The sequence below is a fragment of the Pteropus medius genome, unplaced genomic scaffold, assembly GCF_902729225.1.
Source record: "Pteropus medius unplaced genomic scaffold, Ma_sr-lr_union100, whole genome shotgun sequence".
Taxonomy (NCBI): Eukaryota; Metazoa; Chordata; class Mammalia; order Chiroptera; family Pteropodidae; genus Pteropus; species Pteropus medius.
Window position 1 is genome coordinate 2,512,880 of NW_024354503.1, and position 19,631 is coordinate 2,532,510.

At 50.6% G+C, this 19,631-nt stretch overlaps 1 protein-coding gene across 6 annotated transcripts in view; it reads left to right on the top strand.

Annotated features, from left to right (window-relative positions):
• Positions 1-19,631, top strand: part of EPHB2 (EPH receptor B2) — a 181,191-nt gene that overhangs the window by 146,328 nt on the left and 15,232 nt on the right. For 3 of the 6 annotated variants that reach the window (XM_039854665.1, XM_039854662.1, XM_039854664.1), the window contains 4 exons: positions 7,976-8,100; positions 15,897-16,059; positions 18,167-18,275; positions 19,157-19,224. In XM_039854665.1, coding sequence (XP_039710599.1) covers positions 7,976-8,100; positions 15,897-16,059; positions 18,167-18,275; positions 19,157-19,224 — 465 coding nt within the window. The remainder of the gene's footprint in view (positions 1-7,975; positions 8,101-15,896; positions 16,060-18,166; positions 18,276-19,156; positions 19,225-19,631) is intronic. The other 3 variants (XM_039854663.1, XM_039854660.1, XM_039854661.1) reach the window with 3 other exon arrangements.

Sequence of the window (19,631 nt, forward strand, 5' to 3'; positions counted from 1 at the left end):
TAATCTCCCCATCTCAAGAGCCATAACCTTAATCACATCGGCAAAGTCCCTTTTGCCATGTAAGGTAACATATCCACAGGCTCTGGGATTAGGACATGGACATCTTCAGGGGCCATTATTCTGCCTGTCCCAGAAGGGAACGTAAGTCAAATTAAAGCCCATCGGCATTGGCAGGGGCCTTGCAGTTCAGCCAATGCAAACACTTCCTTTTATAGAGGGGAAAACTGATGCCCACAGAGGTTCCTAAGGGGTTGCCCAGGATGATACTGCAGCCCCATGGCAGAGCCAGTCTCCAAGAGCCTGGCCAGGTGACACCACTCCACATGGCTTTCTCGTGGAAAGACTTTCAACTTTCCAAAGCTTTTTCTGCCACCGTGTTCTCCTGTGATCCTTCCGCCCTCCTGGGGGGCGGGCACACAGTGGCTCAGTCTCTAGAACTGGCATGAGCATGTACTCACTTACTTCTCTCCCTGGGGGCGGAGAGGATCAGAGAGAACCAGGCCAAGAGAGCCCCTGGCGAGGCCCATGCCTGGGGAAAGGAAGAGAGAGGGAGAGGGCACTTCCCTCCCCTAGCTGAGCCCTCTGAATGCATCGTCCTCTTTGATCCTCCCAAGCATTCTGCAGGGAAGGTATTGCCTGCCTGGAGTATCAGTTAAGACTGGGTTTGGCTGCATGTAACAGGAAGAAAACTAACAGATAGCCTCTGCCACAGTACTGCTGTTTACCAACCAACCACAAAACCAATGGCACAAAAGCGAGAAGCACTTCATTTAGCTCAAGGGTCTCTGGGTGGGCTGGATGGGTCTTGGAGGGGAGCAGTCACATGTCTGCACTCCATCTCCTCCAGGTCACTTAGCAGCTCTTTTGTCAGGGTTTTATTGCATGTTTGAGGTTGACTGCTGTCAGCTGGTTAAGAGTGGTTCTGGCTGGGACAACTTGGGCAACAAGTCTGCACCTCTAGCAGGTGTCTCCACCTCTAGCAGGTCGGCCTGGGCATGTTCTCGGGCAATCACAGGGAACCAAGACAACCAGCAGATACATGCAAAGGGCTTTTTCAAGCCTCTGCTTCCATCATGTTTGCTTATATCCCATTGGCCAAAGCAAGTCACGTGGCCAATGGGTCCAATGTCAGAGAGAGAGGAGACTACACAAGTTACAGGGCAAAAAGTGTAGATATAGGAAGGTGATTAATACAACCAGTCTACCATAGTGGCTTAGACAAAATGGAGGTTTGTGTTTCTTAGGCATAAAGAATGTTGCAAGATATGAGTTAGGGCAACTCCATGGAATCATCATGGATCCATGCTCCTCAGTACATAGCTTCTTGTCCTTATGGGTCAGAATGGCTGCAAGAGCTGCAGCTATCACTTCCATGTCCCAGGCAGCAGGATGGAAGAAGGAGAGTGAGAAGGGTAGGACTCCACCCTTTTAAGACTTCCTAGAAGTCACACACTTCAGCTTACATCATAGGCAAGCACACTAATATGGCCTGGATCCCGCCGCACAGCCACAGGTGGGATCAAGGCAGTTCAGCGGCTCACAGGGAAGTGGGTAATTAGATGTTTCCACAGCACCAAGCCCAGGGCCTGGCCTCTGCCTGCTCAAATGCCACTTGTGGATAGGGCCAGGTAATCAGGGGGAGAAAAAAAACCACCTGGTCCCAGCCTGATCCTGATCCCAGTCCTGCTGCCTATGAGTTGAGGCACCCTGGGCAGGAGACTTGATCTCTTACCTTCTTCATCTGTAAAATGGAGGTGACTGACCTCTACTCCATCTGATTGTGTGGCAGACTGCGCAGGTGCTGCTAAATATGTACTGAATCAAGGGAAGAATGAATGAGCAGATGAATAGCCAATTGCCACCCTAGACAGGAACTTTTCTCAGGTTCAAGAAAAAAAATAACATTTCCTAGATCTGTTTTTTATGTTTGTTTATTTTTTTTTTATTTTTCAAAACTATGTTCCACAGGTCACTGGTCCCAAAGATATTAATAATTAATTATGTGAAAAGAGGGGTTCTGAGACCAAATGAGACCTAGAGTACCAGGTTAGACAAGGTTAACTGGGCTTCTCCCCTGAAGGACTTCTCAGAACCTTGACTAAAGTACTGTACAGTGTGAGTCTCACAAGCAGAGGTCTAGAATTCTGTGTCTCTCAAACTTTCTTGACCACAGTACACCGTTTCTTCATAGAAAAGTACCACCCTAACACCAATTCTCCTTTTCCTTTTTTTCTGTCCCACGCAACTCTCTAAGAGCCTTGGTCCAATCGGGAAAAAAAAAAAAAACAAAGGCCCATTTCCTGGAAGAGTTTTATTAGTGGAAATACTGTGGTGAGAATCACGGTCAGGTCACCCAGAACTATAGTCGGATCATCGGGAGTTAACTGCATTGCTATGAGTTTAAGAGATGAAAGCTCAAAACAGCTATCCCATCATCAACCAGAAATTCCAGGAGTCCTGTCTCGGGTTAAGCATTCCTGCTGCAGACCCTGAAGAACGCAAGCACAATTATAAACAATTGTAGTATTGCAGGTCAGCTGATGGGCAAGAGGCCCCTTGTCACTGCAGCAGGTCAAATCACAGGGGTCTGAGGGAGAGCTAATAGTTAGTGACTGTCATACAAGCCACCCTGCCTTCCCCTGGCTACTGACTGAGGCCATTGCCCCAGGGTCCAGCCCCCAAGGTTGGTGGACTCAGCCAGGTTCCTGAAGGAGCTACGAAGGGTGAGAGTCCTCTCTTCCTCCTCTCCTTCCTTCTTCCTTCCTCCAGTAAATATCGATCAAGCATCTAGTCTGAGCCACACACAGTTCCAGGCACTAGGGATAAAGCATTGAATAAAAGAGACAAGATCCCAGCCCTCAGACAGTGTTAGTGCTATAAAGAAAAGAAAGGGGAGGACGTGGTCAGGGAGGACCTGTCTGAGGAGGCGGCAGTTTCGCTGAGACCTGAATGAAGAGGTGGAGCTGGCCATGGAAGATTCGGGAGAAGAGGTTACCAGGCAGAAACACTATAGGGGCAAGACCCTGCCAAAGGAATGACTTTGGTATGACTGGGAACAGAAAGGCTCCCAGTGTGGATGGCGCTTGGGAACAAGAGGGCGAGTGGAAGGTGGTGGCAGGCGCCGGGCCCATGTGGAGCATCTGTGTTTTATTCCAGGTGCAGTGAGAAGCCGCTGAGGGCTGTCAGTAGGAGTGAAGATTTCAGAGAGGCGGCGGGATCCGAGAGTCTGGGGCTAATGCCCAGTGATTTCTCCCGGTCCCTCTGAGATCATGGTGTCGTCTTTTGACTGATAAAAGGACAAAGGCTGAGTGTAGAGGTCTCTTTCCTTCCTCATAGCCCAGGGCCGTGGAGGCGAAGCTGAGCAGGGCCTCCAAACCCGCACCCTCTTGCAGTAGCCAGGGTCACAGGCCTCCGGACTTCCTGCCTGTCTCAGAAAGTCCTTAGAGACCACCTCGGTCAGGCACACGCGGAAGGCTACTTCCCCAAGTGTCAGCTAATGAAGGGACTGGATGATCCCCCAGGGCTCGCTGCGGGCAGCAGGGCCCCTGACCACCTGCTCCAGCCAAGTAGGCCCCGCCTGACCGGCCTCCTCCTTCCCCTCTTGGCCACAAGCCTCTTTTGTGTTTGCTCCCTGGGGCTCCATCTCCCTGCAGGGGTCACGGGGCACCACTGACCCCATCCCTCTGCCGGCGTGCCCGGCTGGTAATTGAAAATACCAGAATTCCCTGAAGACCAACTTACAGAGAAATCTGACACCCCAGGGTGGGCTGCCATCGGCCGGAGGGATAGGAGAACATCCAGCTGTTCCCTTTTCTCCGCTGTTAATCCCCCTGGATTCCAGGAGAAAGGCCAGCCCCGCTTGGCGCCCCCTGACCCGCCTTGATCATCTTCCCAGCAATGCCGCCTCCTTGCCACACCCAGGGATACGGGGCTTACGGGATCAGAGCCACGTTAGCTGCCTGTAACCCAAGCCTGCCAGCTAAGTCCCCCAAGCCCGGACCCCCATGGCCATGTGGGACCTGCCTCCACCAACAGCTGAGCTCCCGGAGCCAAGGCAGGCCAGGTGGTAGGTGAGGTGAGTCAGTGAGAGCCTGGTAGAGTTAGCTTTGCAGCAACAGGGTGCAATCTGGACCAGGGTGTCCTCAGAGGCCCTCTGAGGTCCACTGGTTTCCAGACCTTCCGGGTCAGCCTGCATCAGCCAGAGCCACCGGGTCAGCCAGCATCAGCCAGAGCCACCAGAGGGGAAAGGATATGTTGGACCCAGGTAGGCCTGGGCTCAAATCCCAGCTGCATTGCCTGCCTCCTGTGTGACTTCAGCCAAGTTACTTCACACCTCAGTGCCTCCGTTTCCTCCTCTATAAAATGGGTATAATAATAATACCAGCCTCGTGGGGTTGATATGAGGATTAATGAGTTAACTGATGTAAAGCATTTGGAAAAGTACCTAGCGAAGAGTGAACAAGGCAGTGTTAGGGGTTAGCTGTGAACCTTTTTTTTTGGAGGGGGGTGGAGCATCATTGTGCATACAGGGGTTGTGAAGATGACAAGCTTGATGTTAGCTTGTGTTTTAGTTGAGGAGCAGGTTGCCTTCCGTGGCTCCCTAGTGCCTCAGAACAGGGCAAGCTCCTAAGCCTGGAGGTCTGGCCCCCACCTGCCTCTGCCCTGCACCTCTCTGGAACTACTTGTACCACTGCTTCAAGACTATCTATCTGAGCCTGATGGCCCTGGAGGAATAGTTTAGCCTGGGCAGATGAGAGGGGCAGTCTTGAGCAGAAGCCATGCTGTGAGAGCAGCATGGTGGGTAGAAAATATACTAGACCAGCTGGCATGGGGCTAGTCCCGGCCCCACCTCTACCTGCTGGGTGACTGTGGACAGACAAGTCACTCCCCTTCTCTGGCCCTGAATCCACTACTCCCCAGAGTGGGCTCCACAGGCCAGCAGCATCAGCAGCACCTGGGAGCTTGTTAGAACTGCAGATGCTCAGGCCCCACCCCAGACCTATGAAATCAGAAGCTCTGGGAGGCAGCGCCCAGCAGTGTGTTTTCACAAATCTCCTTATGTCCCTCAAGTTTGAAAAGTGCAGTAATCTATAGGGACACATTCTCTCACTTATCGTCATTGCTAGGAGGTGAAATTGAGGGAAAGACACAAAGGGAGGAACACTGCCCTTTCTCGGGGTTGGATCACTTTGGCCAAATCCCGCTGGGCTAAGGCACTCCAGCCCGCAGCGGGCACTCAGTGAGTGAAACAAATAGGCTTTCTCCCATGAGAGCATGAGCCCCCAGAAGGCGAGGACCCTCAACGGTCCTCTCTTGAGCCCCAGCATCACGTCGCCACCACAGCGACTCTGTGAATTGAAATCTTTTCCCCCAGCTTGACTGAGATATTATTGGCATGTAACATGTGTTAAGTTTAAGGTGTACAAGGTGATGTTTTCATACATGTATATATTGCAAAATGATCACCACAATAAGGTGAGTTAACACCTCCGTACCCTCACATAATTATCATTTTTTGTGTGCTGGTAACATTTAGATCTATTCTCTGAACTTTCAAATATACAATACAGTATTGTTCGTTATAGTCACCATGCTGCGCATTATATTGCCAGAACTTAGTCATCTTGTAGCTGGGAGTTTGTACTCTTTGACCAACGTCTCCCCATCTCCCCCTTCCCCCAGAGGCCACTGTCCCTGGCAGGGCAAGGAACCGAGATGAGGGTCAAGCAGCCGTCCCTCAGGGTGCAGAAGGAACAGAGGCTTGTCGGGGATGCCTGGACTGGGGTACAAGTCCTTCTTGCAGGGGTTGCCACCCTGTCGGGGGTGTCCTAGGCCAATTTTCCACAGCTCTTTGGAGTGCTAGAGGGAATCCTGGACCTGCTTGGGCCCACGCTGGCCCCTGGGCCGATCCAACTCCAGGCCAAGGGCTATGTGGGAAGGACAGGTAGGGAGCATTTGAGCTGCAAGGCCTCAGATCTGGTGCAGAGGAGGAAGCCCAGGTGTTGGGGGGTAGGGGGCTGGGGGGCGGCAGTTGCCTAAGGTCACACAGACAGCAGCAGCAGGCTAGAGAGCAAAGCCTAGGTCTTCTGGCCGACAGACTATTCCCTCCACCCTGGGGACGAAGGGATAAAAACAGAGGAAGAAGCAGGTTTTGGCAGGATTTGGTAGGAAGAAGAGTCAGCCTCAGCCAGCGGGCACCCCTGTGTTGGCCAAGACAGGGCATCTGCTTGTCACAAACACACCCAGGAGCCAAGAGAGACTGCAGGAGGCATGCCCTTCACCCTGGTGAGCCCTCAGTCCCTCCTGGGATCGTGAAAACCTCCAGTCCAGAGAGGTGAGGAGTTTGCCCCTGTTCTTCCCTAGGGAGGGACCGAGTCAGGAGTCCATCCTTGGCCAGTCCACCTCTTGGGATGAACACTGCTCTGGACAGCCATGGACCTGGGTTCAAATCCTCCCACCCCAACTGACAGGCCGTGTGATCTCTGGAAGCCCCTTGCCCCTCTGAGCTTCGGTGTCTTCACCTGTCGCTGGGGCTAATGCTGCCCCCTCATCAACAGTCAGCTCAGGAAGCACATGTGTAAAGGGCCAGGGCCATGCCTGACACATAGTAGGTGCTTTGTGTAGGTTTGTTCCATTTGAACAGAAGGCAAAAAACACAGGCTAGGGTACAATATGAAAGCAGGGATCAAGGGAAGGGCTGCATGCCATGAACTCATTGTGTGATTTCAGGCAGCTCACAACCCCTCTCTGGACCTGTTTCCACAGCTGTAAAATGAGGAGATGGGACTAAATGTTTTCTCTTCCAGCACTAAACACAGCCTCCCGACTTCTCATTTCCTTCATCTAACCACCCTCCATGAGGGCACGAGCAACACCAGAGGAGAGATGGATTAATTGATTTTATTGAGATAAAATTCACATAACATACAATTAAACCATTTTAACACGTACAATTCAATGGCATTTACTACATTCACAATGTTATGCAATTACTACTTCTATCTAGTGCCAAAACATTTTCATTACTGCAGAAGAAAGCCCCATACCCAACATTTCCCATTCCCCTCTCCCCACAGACCCTGGCGACTACCAATCTGTTTATTGTCTCTATCAATTATTCTGAATATTTCATGTAAGTGGAATCATATATGTGACCTTTTGTGTCTTTAACTTAGCTTATTTTTGAGGTTCATCCACATGGTAGCATTTTTCAGTACTTCATTCTTTTTATGGTTAGTATGCCATTATATACATATATCACATTTTGTTTATCCATTCATCCATTGATGGACATCCGGGTTGTTCTCACCTTTTGGCTATTGTGAATAGTGCTGCTACAAACATTTGTGTACAAATATTTGAGTACAAAACAAAAAAAATTTGTTTTCAGTTCTTTGGGGTATATAATTAGGAGTGGAATTGCTGAGTCATACTGTAATTCTATGTTTAACTTCTTAGGGAACTACCAAACTATTTTCCATAGTACCTGTGAATTCATTTTCATATGTTTATTTTGGGGGGAGGGGTCAGTTTTATTCACTGCTATATCCCTGGCACATAGTATGAATGAATCTCCCACCTTCTCTGCTTCCCTCTCCCAGATCCCCATCACCATGTCTAGGGGGCTTGATGTCCCCTGGTCTGGTAGACCATAAGCTCCAAGAAAGAATGATTGACATTTCCTCCAATCCACTCGGGGCCAGGCCAGAGCAGGGGCCCAGTGCATCTCTCTTCACTCAATGAGGCTCGAGTTTCTGCAGGGATGGCCTGAGGTGTCTGTAATCTGAAGGCGCCCCATGAGAGCAGCATCTCTGGCCCTGCAAGAGTCCCTCTGCACCCTCTCAGTTTCCCAGGCTCTGTGGCCGTGGCTAGGTGCTTCCCCTCTCTGGTTACATAGCCCTCTCTGGGCACCTCTAAGGTCAGGCCGGAAGCTGCACCCTCTCATGCCCATCCTGACCTCTGACCTCTCTTCCAGCTCCATCGGCTGTGTCCATCATGCACCAGGTGAGCCGCACCGTGGACAGCATCACCCTGTCGTGGTCCCAGCCCGACCAGCCCAACGGCGTCATCCTGGACTATGAGCTGCAGTACTATGAGAAGGTACCTGTGCTTCTGGCGCTCCCCCTGTCCCCACCTCCTTGACGGCCCGCCCCCCCAGGCTGGGGCCTGGGGTCCTACCATCTGGCAAGATGAGTCTCACTGGTGAAGCAAAAAGAGCACCGGCCTCAGAGTCAGGCCACCTGGCTCGAGTTCTGGCTTCACTCCTCCCCACCTGTAGGACCTCAGGCAGGTGCCTTAGCCTCTCTGAGCCTTGCTTTTCTGGTCTTGGGGATCCAGCCAGCAATGTTTGGTAAAATGCAATCGTCACAGCCCTTTCCCAACCAAGACCCCTTCATCTTGACTTCAATGGACCTGATGTTCTTTTAAAAACTGGCTTTCCAAAAAGCTGCATTTATTAAGCAATAATTGGTCATTCACCCATTCTGAAATGGAGATTTAAAACTGCTTGAGAGAGCTTCTGTCCTGGGTGAGAGAATGGAGCTTCCTCCCGTGTTCCTCTGATTCCAGCTAAAACACTTGTTTTCATTTGCTTGAGTGCCCTTTGTATGGGAAGAGAGTGTTTTCTCTTTGAGCTTTTAAATCAGACCCTTATGACTGCCTTCGGGGACCTCTAAGAGCCAGGGACCCAGGGTTGGAAGCCACCAGTATAATAGAAAGAACATTGGCCTAGGAGTAAGAAGCCATAGGTTCAAACCCGAGCTCCATCCATAACAAGCTGTGCGACCTTGGGAAGGCATCTTCCTCTCTCTGAGCCCCCGTTTCCTCCTGTGTGAAGGGCAAATGAGACCCCCTCTCACATGGGGGCTGTGGGGGTCAAGAAGAAAAAGCAGGTATAGTGCCCAGCACGGGGCCTGGCCCTTGTGAGTTTGCTTTCCCTTCCTCCCTCTTCTTCCCTGCCTGCTGCATGGTGTGCAAGGCCAGGTGAGCTCAGCACATCCGAACGTGGGGCCTGCACAGTACAGGGTCTAGGAGTAGACAGAGCAACTGGACATCAGAGGCCCAGGAAACTCTCACTTTTGACTAGTGACTTTTCTTACCTGCTCCCTGAGGCACCAAACAGCCACAGAGGCTGCAGGAAAAGGTTTCGCTGGGCACTCATTCAAATTAAGGTGTTAAAGACTGTGGGAAGTGCTTTAGTTGAGGCCAAGCCCACTGTGAACCAGAAATGGATGGAAAGAGTCTCCCTAATGGCTGAGAGGAAGAGAGGTGGAGACAGTTCCAGCCAGCCCTGCTGGAGCCCTGCCTTCTGAGGCCCCGCCCAGCCCTTCCACCCCACCGGCTGCTAGATCAGCCAAACCCTGGTGAGCCTCGGGGGTTCATCAGATACCTCTCCAGCCTCACCTAGCTGGTTTATGACTGTTTCCTTGTGCATCCCCTCCTCTTGGCAATGCATTCTGAGAGGCCAAGGACCACATCTATCCCATTCACCACATTCTCTCCAGCACCCTGGGCCTGGCACCACTTGAAAAATGTTGGTTGAATGAATAAGTGATGAATCCCTTCCCATGGCCTGTTCTTGGAGGGTGGAGACCTTGTCTTATCTTTGCTTTGTCCCCAACCTGGCACACCACAGGTGCTGGAGAGGTGTTGTTGAATAACCTGAGCTGGGATGATGGGAGGGACATAGCTCCAGGCCCAGGAAGCTCCAGGTCCTGCAGGAGCCAGCATGTCCACTCCCTCTGGGGAGGACAGCTTTACCATTCAGAATTCAAAATGGAAAAAAAAAAAAACTAATTAAGAAGCTTTACGATTAAATGAAACTAAAAGTGTTTGTCCCCAAAGACAAGAGCGGAAATGAGGGATCCCGGTGTGTGTCCTGCCTACGACCCATTTCCTACCGAGACGGGAGGGGCCGGGGAGGCTGACTGAGGTGTGAACTGGGAAGCAGCTCGGTCCTACTTTCTGCTGCTGTCCTGGCATCCCCAAGCCTATGCCAGGGGTGGTCGGACCAGCGGGCCCTGAAGCAGCCATGCTTACCTTTCATGAGCTCACCTTTCAGGAGCACTCACTATGTGCTAAGCACATCATTTCCATTGTTTCATTCATCTTTGCAATAGTGCCGTTCACCCCTCTGGACAGGAGGGAAAACTGAGGCACAGAGAAGTTGTATAACTTATCCAACAGCACCCAGCTGCTAACTGGCAGAGCAAGGATTCAGACCTGTGCTCTCGCTCCTCACCTGGCTCATCCAGTTTTCTCTGGGATGCTTCTGGGATGACCTTTAAAAGGTGGGTAGGACCAGGTTCTGATGGAGGATTTTAGGCATAAATGGCAAGAGAGGGGCAGGCCTGAGGTATGGTTGTGATGAGATGTGACCCTGCTTCTATCACCCACCGTCCTAGGGTCTGGGATACAGAAAGAGGCAGCTTGGCATCTGCCAGTGAGGACATGGACACTGGTTCATTCAATATTCACTGTCACCAGCTTTGGGCTGGGCCTTGAGCTGGGTGCCCGGGAACACTTGAGAGTAACCAGACATGCCTGGAGGCCTTCCCTTCACAGTCTAGAGGATAAAACAGGTTCAGACACAAATAGCCATTAGACAAGATGTGATGCAAGCCACAGAAGGGCCAGCAAAGGTCCCATAGGGACACCAAGGAGGGACCCATAATCCTGGCATGGGTGAGAGGAAGTCTTCATTCAGGTGATATTTGAGCTGAGCTTTGAAAAATGCTAGCAGTTCACCAAACAGGTGATAAGAGTAAGGTCATTCCAGTTTTCAAGAATGACATGTGCAAAGGCCCTGGGGCAGGAATGTGCTGGCTGCACTGAGGAACCAAAGAAGAGGACTGTGGCAGAAGCCACATGAACAAGGGAGAGATCGGTAGAGGAGGAGTTTGGAGAGGGAGGCAGGGCCTATCGTGTATGCCTTCCAGGCCTTTGGAGTCTGGATTCAATTTGAAGTACAGTGGGAAGCCATCGGAAGATTCTGGAAGGATGTGATTTGACTCAGATTACTTTAAAGATTTCTATAGCTTGCTATGTAGCAAACAGACTACAAGGAATCCCGGGGACACAGGCAGAAACTGTACAGGGCTCTCAAGGGACACCAAGTGAGAAATGAAGGTGGCATGGAGCTGGAGAGCAGGCAGCAGAGATGGTGAGAAACTGACAGATTCAGACAATATTTTGAAACTCAGGAGACCAGGAAAGTGTGATGGACTACTCCCAGTAAAATGGTGGTGACTCTTCCTGTGGCAGATGTGGGTTTGTGATTTGCAAGTGTAGGTGTGTTATTGCCGGGGGTTGGGAAGGCGTAGCCAAGAACAGACAAGAGAGCTTAGCTGCAGGGGGAAAGCAGAAGTGGAAGGGTGGAATCTAGGAGAATGGCAAGATTTAAGGAGAGAAAGGAAGAAGACTTGGTGACAGAGTTGATGGCAGTGCGGGAGGAGAGGCCAGCAGAGGTGTAGGAGGAGAGCCACGGGCAGTTTCTGTCCCTGACCTCTCAGGCGAGGCTGTGCCATTCCAGCCATCACCCCTGCCTTCCTGAGTCAGCCCCGCCATTGGGGAGGGACAGCCAGACTGCGAGTGGCAAGATTTATTTCTGACAAGTCCACAGCCCGCTCTTACCTAACACTTCGGAATCCTCCTGGGTGCCTGCAATTGATTTCATTAATGAATGCTCCAGATCTTCCCAGGTAGAAAAGTTAGATACGGAGCCCTGCAGTCCCATGTGGGCCCCGCCCCCGCCTCCTTTCCTACTCTTCCTTTCCTTCTTTAGAAAGGGCGCTCTTGGAGCGGGCTCTCCGTTTGGCCTCTCCCCAGCTTCGCTGGGACTTCCCAGCCTCCCCGGAGCCCAGAGCTGACAACTACTTTGCTGGAAGTCTTCTGGAGGCCGCTGATGAATGGTGTTAGCCAGACCAGGGCTGGCCTTTTCCATCCGTTGCAGCATCCTGGGGGAGGTGGCCTCCTTTGGCAGCTGCCCCAAATCGCAAGAATTCATGCTCCCTTTGGCTCCCCAAGAGTTCAAGAAGACTCATTTGTGAGGCCACTTATGGCAGATGGGCCCTTGTAGGCCATGTCATTTTATGTGTTTATTCAACAGAAATTTCTGCTTGGCAGAAGTGAAGGAAAAGGACATTCCAGGCAGAGGGAGCAAAGGTTGGGGGAGGACGGGGTGAAGGAAAAGTCCAGGCTACATTCCCGTTGTTGCCCAGTATACGTGGAGCAGTATCTACATGGAGAGGTCCGTTCACTCATTCATTCACTTGTGCATTCATTCACCCATTTAATGAATGTCGGTGACGATAACAATGACGTGAGAGCCGACATTTATTGTCTTTATGTGTGCTAGAGACTATGCTAAAAGCTTTACCCATTTTTTCCTATTTAATCTCCCTGTGTACCCTGTGGGGCACCCAGTGGTGTTATCCTACTTTAGAGATGAAAAAAACTGAGGCTCATAGGGCTTAAGAAATCACCCAGTGCTTCATTGGTGCTTATAGTCTCTGGGTAAGGACTTGAACCGTGGACGAGTAGATTTTGTATTAAATTTCTTACCCTAACCCATTGATGCTTACTCCTTATTCAGATAAGGGTACCATAGAGACGAGGGGGAAAGGAAAGAGAGTTGATGGCTGTAGAGTAGCTACTTTGTGCCAGGCACTACTTGGTCAAATTTTATCTTCACAACAACCTTGAGTAGTCAGGAAAATAAAGGGTCTTTCCCAAAGCAAGCAAGGGGAAGAACTGGCATTTGAAATGACTTCCGTTGCCTCTGCTCAATCCTGTGCCCCACTTTAGAAAACGTATCCACTCAGGTTGGTTCTTCATTATCGAGGCACTTATGCTACTGGCAGTTACCTCCCATTTCCCTCGTATAATCAGGAACTTAAACTTCCAGCCTAAGTGGGAACTCACCCAGTCTTCAGGATCCATCCCCTTTGCAAGCCTTAGCAGATCCCATGTTGAATGGCGGCACTTAGTGGCCAAGCCTGGTACTGCATCCTGGGTTCATAGTTTTTGAATAGTCTAATGTTCATTTATGTCAGTAGTTAGTGAGCACCTCTGTGTGCCGAACCTGGGGTTTCCAGAAATGAATGAGATAAGGTCCCTGCCCTCAGGGAACCCACGGTCCTTAGATAAGACACATGTATATCAGAACAACGGGTGGACCTGCAACCTCTGCCTAGGACATCTGGGAAGTCTCCCCAGCAGAGGAGATACTTGTGCTGAATCTTGAACGATGAGCGGAGAACCGACAGGCAGATGAGGAAAGGGTATTTCAGATGGGGCAACAGCACTTGCAAAGGCTCAGAGGGTCCAGAGGAGGAAAGGTTGCCAAATAAAATATATGACATCAGGGTTACATTTGAGTTTTTAAAAATGTATTTTTAGTATAAGTATATATCAAAGATTGTATGGGAAATATTTACACTAAAAATTATTCATCTGAAATTCAGATTTAACTGAGCATCCTATATTTTTATTTGATAAATCTGGCAGCCCTACCTGGGAAAGGAGAAACAGTTACATGTGGCTAGAGCCTAGAGCAGGGGTCCCCAACCCCCAGGCTGCAGAGCGGTACCGGTCTGTGGCCTGTTAGGAACCAGGCCACAGAGCAGGAGGTGAGCGGTAGGTGAGCAAGGGAAGCTTCATCTGTATTCGCAGTCACTCCCCAGTGCTAGCATCACCATCTGAGCTCCACCTCAGATGATCAGATTTTCACACTGGTCCCTGGTGCCAAAAAGGTTGGGGACTGCTGGCCTAGAGGACATTAGGGGTGTGGCAGGAGAGACTGACAAAGGGTGGGTCATGAAGGGTCTGGATGTCAGGTTAAGGAGTATGGCCTTCCCCCCGTGGGCGTTGGGGAAGGCCTCTCTGCATGTTGGACCCTGTGCTCCATACAGGGGAACAAAACACAGCCCTTCCCTCAGTTTACAGTCAAGGGAGTGGGAAGAACCTGAGCCCAGGGTGAGGGGATATAATGGAACCCCTCTCCTGTGGTACCCACACCTAGTGCTCCAGGGCTCAGAGGAGGGGAGGCACCCCTGCCTGGAGGCCCCTGGAAGAGGAGGCAGGGAGACTTCCTATCTCCGCCACCTCCCGGTACGAGGGCAAGGGAGGCGGCGCTTGCAGGTCAGCCCCTCCTCGCCCCCGAATCCCAAGCTCTTTCTCACCTCCTTGCCTTTGCATGGCTGCTCCTTGCCAGGGGTGCCTTCCCACTTCTTTGCCTGGGTGACTTCTATTTGTTCTTTAAGATTCCATCCCAGTTCCCCTCTCTCTCCAGAGATCTTTCCTTGACTTCACCCGATATCCCCCACCCAGGCCAAGTCACATGCCCCTCATCTCTCTGTGCTTACCCTACCCCTGTAAGCGTTTGATACATATTAATTCATTTTATCCTCTAAACATCTCGTAAGGTAGCTATTATTATTATTATCCCCATTTTACAGATGAAGAAAAGGAGGCATAGGGAAGTTAAGAGACTTGCCCAAGGTCACCATGCAATAGAGTCAAGATTTGAACCCTGGAAGTTTGGCTCCAGTTCCTGATCTTAACCTACATTATAATTACATTATTACAATGTAGTTGTACAATTATATAATAACATTGTAATTTCAATTATCTGTAACAGCACTGCCCACACTGAATTTGCTTCAGGAGAGTTTTCATACCTGGCATGTACAATCAGGTGTACATTTCTCTGCTTAAGGGGTCCTAGCTTTTCATCAGCTTCTCAAAGGATTTTGTGGTCCTCAAAAGGTTAAGATAGCCACACTATTTGCTTTTTTGAACTGAGCTCTCCAAGGCCAGGGCCTGTGCTTTAATCTCTTTGGGTCCCCAGTGCCCAACCCAGGGCCTAGTGCAAAGAGAGTATTTGAGGAAGGTTTGCTGGGTACCTGACAGATGCCCAAATGAGCATCAACTAGGCTGGTGAACATCTGCATCCAACTCAGCCACATCTCCATTCCTACTGCAGCAGCTGTTCTTTGTCCATTCCAGACTCCTTGGGTCACCCTGAGCAGTGCTCAGGAGGTCAGAATTGGTGTTCTGCATCTCTCAAAGGAGGGAACATCAGATCCTGGGTACCAAAAGGCATGGACATTAGGGGTGGCTCCTACATGGTTCTGAGTCCCAAAATAGCCATCAACTGATACATGTGATCTTGAGCATCATTTTCTCTTTCTGGACCTTAATTCTTGCCTGACTCAAGTGTGCTAAGGCTGACCGGGGATCCTTCCACTTAACCTGTCAAGGCATGGGGCAGGGAAGAGGATGCAGAAGTGAACAAGGTGGACCTTCTCCCTACTGTCGCTAAGAATTCACAGTCTAGATCTAAGGGTCTACACACAGTGATCACTCAGTATATGTGTATTTGTCAGCTGTTGTTGAGATGATGCTGCAAAACAAACAATCCCAAAATCAAATGACCTACAAGAAGTGGCTATTTTTCCTACTCGCAGGTTTGTGTCTGTAGGTCATCTGAGGTGGCCTTGTTTCATTCTAAGAATTAGGTGTTTTCCACATGTTTCTCATTCTGGAACCAACTGTTAATAAGATTAAGCCCCCAGTATGGCAGATGTCAGAATCACAAGAGGCCAAGCCAAATCAACAAGCCACATGTAAAGCCCCTGCCTTTATCATGTCCAATGGCCAAAGCAAGTCATGTGGACAGAGAAACGTACTCTGCCTTCTTTTGTAGGAAGAGTTGCAAAATTACATGCAAAAGGTGCGGGTGTGTGATTCTGTTACCGGGAGGGAGGGAGTGAAGAATTAGGAACCACAGATGTTCATCCAGTGGCCAGACCCGCCCAAGTGGCAGGAGTGGTCAGTGGGCTCTGGGCCCACTGCAGGCAACAACCTCTCTAACTGTCTTCTCTGTTCCTCGGCAGGAGCTCAGTGAGTACAACGCCACAGCCATAAAAAGCCCCACCAACACGGTCACTGTGCAGGGCCTCAAAGCCGGCGCCATCTATGTCTTCCAGGTGCGGGCACGCACCGTGGCAGGCTACGGGCGCTACAGTGGCAAGATGTACTTCCAGACCATGACAGAAGGTAAGCAGTGTCCAGAGGGCAGGAGGAGGGCACCAACTCCACAAACAGAACAAACTCAAGGGCCACCATTCCTACAAGGTGCCTCTGTGCAAATTTAAAAAGGCGCCCCTTCTTCTAGATGTCAGCCCTTCTTCCTCCTGGTTGGGAACCTTTGTGTGTTGTCCAAACTGCACAACCCTATATATAGGCACTATATCTGTGGCCTGTAAAGAATATGGACTCCTCTGTTACTATCATGTTGGCCAGGCCACTTCCTTTCCCAGGACTCCTGGGAGCTCAGCCCTAATTTGCACAGTCACTCTGAGCAAGTCACTCCCATTCTCTGGTCCCAGATGTTCTCATCTATAAAATGAAAGCATCGTATTCCATCTAAGAGAGCAAACCTATTTTATCCATACACTACTCCAGTGATTTGCATTTGGATTGAGAATTCTGAAGCCACAGCCGAGTCCAGCAGGAAGAAGTGCTGGGATGGATTAGTAGTGTCTCCCCTGGACAAGAGAATGGGAGGTTTCAGCCCGTGTGCAGTGTGGCTCCCAGTCTGACACCACATGGTCTCTAAGCACCCTTCCTTCTCTAATAATCTTTGACGGGCAGCATGGTTAAAGAGTGTGGGCTCTGATGCCTGATAGATGGAAATTACAGTAGTGATTCAGCCCTAATTCTGTGGCCCTGAAAGGCCACCTTATCTCTCTGAACCTCAGTATTCTCATCTATAAATGGAGATAACAACTACCTCATCATCATCGTCATCATCAAACTAGTATAAAGATGGGAGATACATGTACAGGACCTAGCACAGGGTTGGAGATAGGTCTCACACAGAGTTAGTGCTCACTAAATAGTCGTTAAGGTCGTGGCTGTCATTTCTGTGAATCTGGGGCCCTTTCACCAACCAGCCAAGCTCCAGGACAGCTTTACTTATGACCAGGCTCCAGCATCCCTCCTTAGCATCTGCTTCAACCAGGCCTTGGCCTTGGCCTGGTTGAACATTTTAGAGGCTCCCAGACCCATGCATTCTTGTCAGTTATCCTCCTTCATGGCCCCACCATCTCTTCCAGCATTCACCCCCTCTGTAAAATCCCGCTTCCTCAAAGCCAGCATTTTTCACCTCCCTAAGCCCTCTTGCCTATTGGATGAGTGTTACAGACATGGGGGGCGGGGGACTGTCCCAAGACCCTTTCTTTATTAATTCAACAAATGTGTTCTGGTGCTAAGGACCCAGAACTGACCTGGTCCCTGACTTTGACAAGCTCCTGTCTGGTCATGGAAGCAAATTAGAAATAGTGATAGAATTGTAAATGACGATGGCGTTGATGACACTGAGAACGTACCGAGTGGTTTCCAAGAGCCAGGGCAATGCTGAGTGCATTTTATGTATTATCTCATCTAAGCCCACAGCCTCGGGTCAAACAGACCTGGTTCAAGTGCTGGCTGTGGCCACTTTCTAACTGTTGGACCTCAAGCAAGTCATGAGCTCGCTAAGCTTCAGTTTCCTCATCTGTAAAATGGGGTAAGCATACACAGCGCATCACAGGGCTGTTCTGAGAGTCAAAGAAGATACGTAACATACTTAGCACAGTGACTGACACTTAAAACAGTCAATAACAATAATGGTTAATATTTACACAGTGCTTACTTTTGCCACATGTTATTCTAAGTGCTTTACACAACAATCCTCTGAGATGGGAACTATGATTCTCCCCACTTTACAGATAAGGAAACTGAGCCACAGAGAAGTAAGACTTGACAGATAGTAAGTGGCACTGTCAGGACTCAAACCCAGGGAGTCTGGCCTCAAAGTCTGTGCTTATAACTGCCTCTCCATATGTGTCAGCTTATTGTTTTGATTTTCATATCAACTCTGAGACGCAGGTATTATACCCATTTTATAGATAAGAAATTGAGGGTTAGAGCAGTTCATGGACTTGTCCAAGGTTACTTGTGAGCGAGTGACAGCCAGTCCTCCACCTGAGCATGTAACAGGTACTGTCAGGAGCGGGAATAAAGCCTGGGGATCCCAGGAGACCCCACGGGATTGGGGGGGAGGGGCATGTTAGATCTCCCGGAATCGAGCTGAGAACACTGTGCTGTGCCTTCTCCCTAGCCGAGTACCAGACAAGCATCCAGGAGAAGCTGCCACTCATCGTCGGCTCCTCGGCGGCTGGCCTAGTCTTCCTCATTGCTGTGGTTGTCATCGCCATCGTGTGTAACAGGTGGGTGGGTGTCCCCCAGCCCCTCCAGGCCTGGCTGTGCATCCATTCAGCCATTCCTGAACCGTGTTTGTGAACAGAGGAGGCACTCCCATCAGTACCAGGGACAGGGAGAGGCTGCGGTCGCCCTGGGTACCCTCACGTGGCCTCCTACCACCTAAATAGCCATCATTAGCAGTCCATCCCTTTGGGTTAGGTGTTGCCCTTGGCTGGTCCACTAGTCAAGGAGGTGGCACATTGAGACACTCATACTTCGGCATGAGGAATGTCTCAGAACAGTGGGCAGGACTGCAAGATGCTAGGAGCTGGGTGGATAGAGAGGGAATACAGGCCACCCTACTTGCTGCATGAGTTGAGGCCCCTTCATGAATAAAGGGCCATGAAAAAAGTGTCAGATGGGAGGTCGAGGAGCTCAGGTAAGGCTCCCTGGATGGAGAGGACACAGAAAGGGCACCTCAAGTGGCTGGCACAGCCTGTGCAAAGGCAGGAGGTGGGCCTGGCTCCCTGACTTACGCTGGGCATAATGCAAAGAGAGACTTTCTTCTTTCTTAAAGAGTTCCATATTTTAGAATGGATTGAGTCATAAGGAAAGATAGATGGGAGCTCCTGGGGTGTCTAGGGCCAGAGGCCATGGCCAGAGAAGATGACTTTAATCTTTGAAAGGGGCTTGGCTGGAGGGAGGACAGAGGAACAATAAGCCTGGAGTTGAGGTGGGAAGGGATGGGTGGGGCAAGGAAGGGTGAGGCTTCTGGGCAATGGGCGGGCGGTGAGGCCTCTGCAGGGGTGTAGTTTCAAGGGCCTGCCTACCCTCTCCCTATCACCTACTGTGGCTCCCAGCTCCCTGGGTGCCTCCAGGTGGCTCCAGCCCTTTGCTCTTGTTCCAGAAGACGGGGGTTTGAGCGTGCTGACTCGGAGTACACGGACAAGCTGCAGCACTACACCAGTGGCCACAGTATGTACGCCCCAGTGGGGCTGGAACCCTTGGGCCCTTCACTGGCAGTTCCCTAGCAACTTCTCCAGCCTTCCTTCACTGCTTCCTGTCTTGCTGCAGTGAGACTGAATGTCAGGGTGTTCCCTGAGCGTGCCCAGCTCAAGTGCTATTCCCTCTGCCTGGAGCCCTCGCCCCCACTTCTCTTTACCTGTGTACTTCTCACTCTCCCTCAGACCTCAGCATGTGTCAACCCCTCTGAGAAGGCTTCCTTAAGCCCCACCCCACCCTGGATTTAGGGCCCTCCTCCGCACTTGCATCGTGTCCCATACCTGGCCACCTGTGAGAGCCCTTCCCTTGTCTCTCTGACATTATACTAGGAATGCCTAGAGACCTGTCTGACACTCACCACTGCCTCCCCAGCCCCAGCA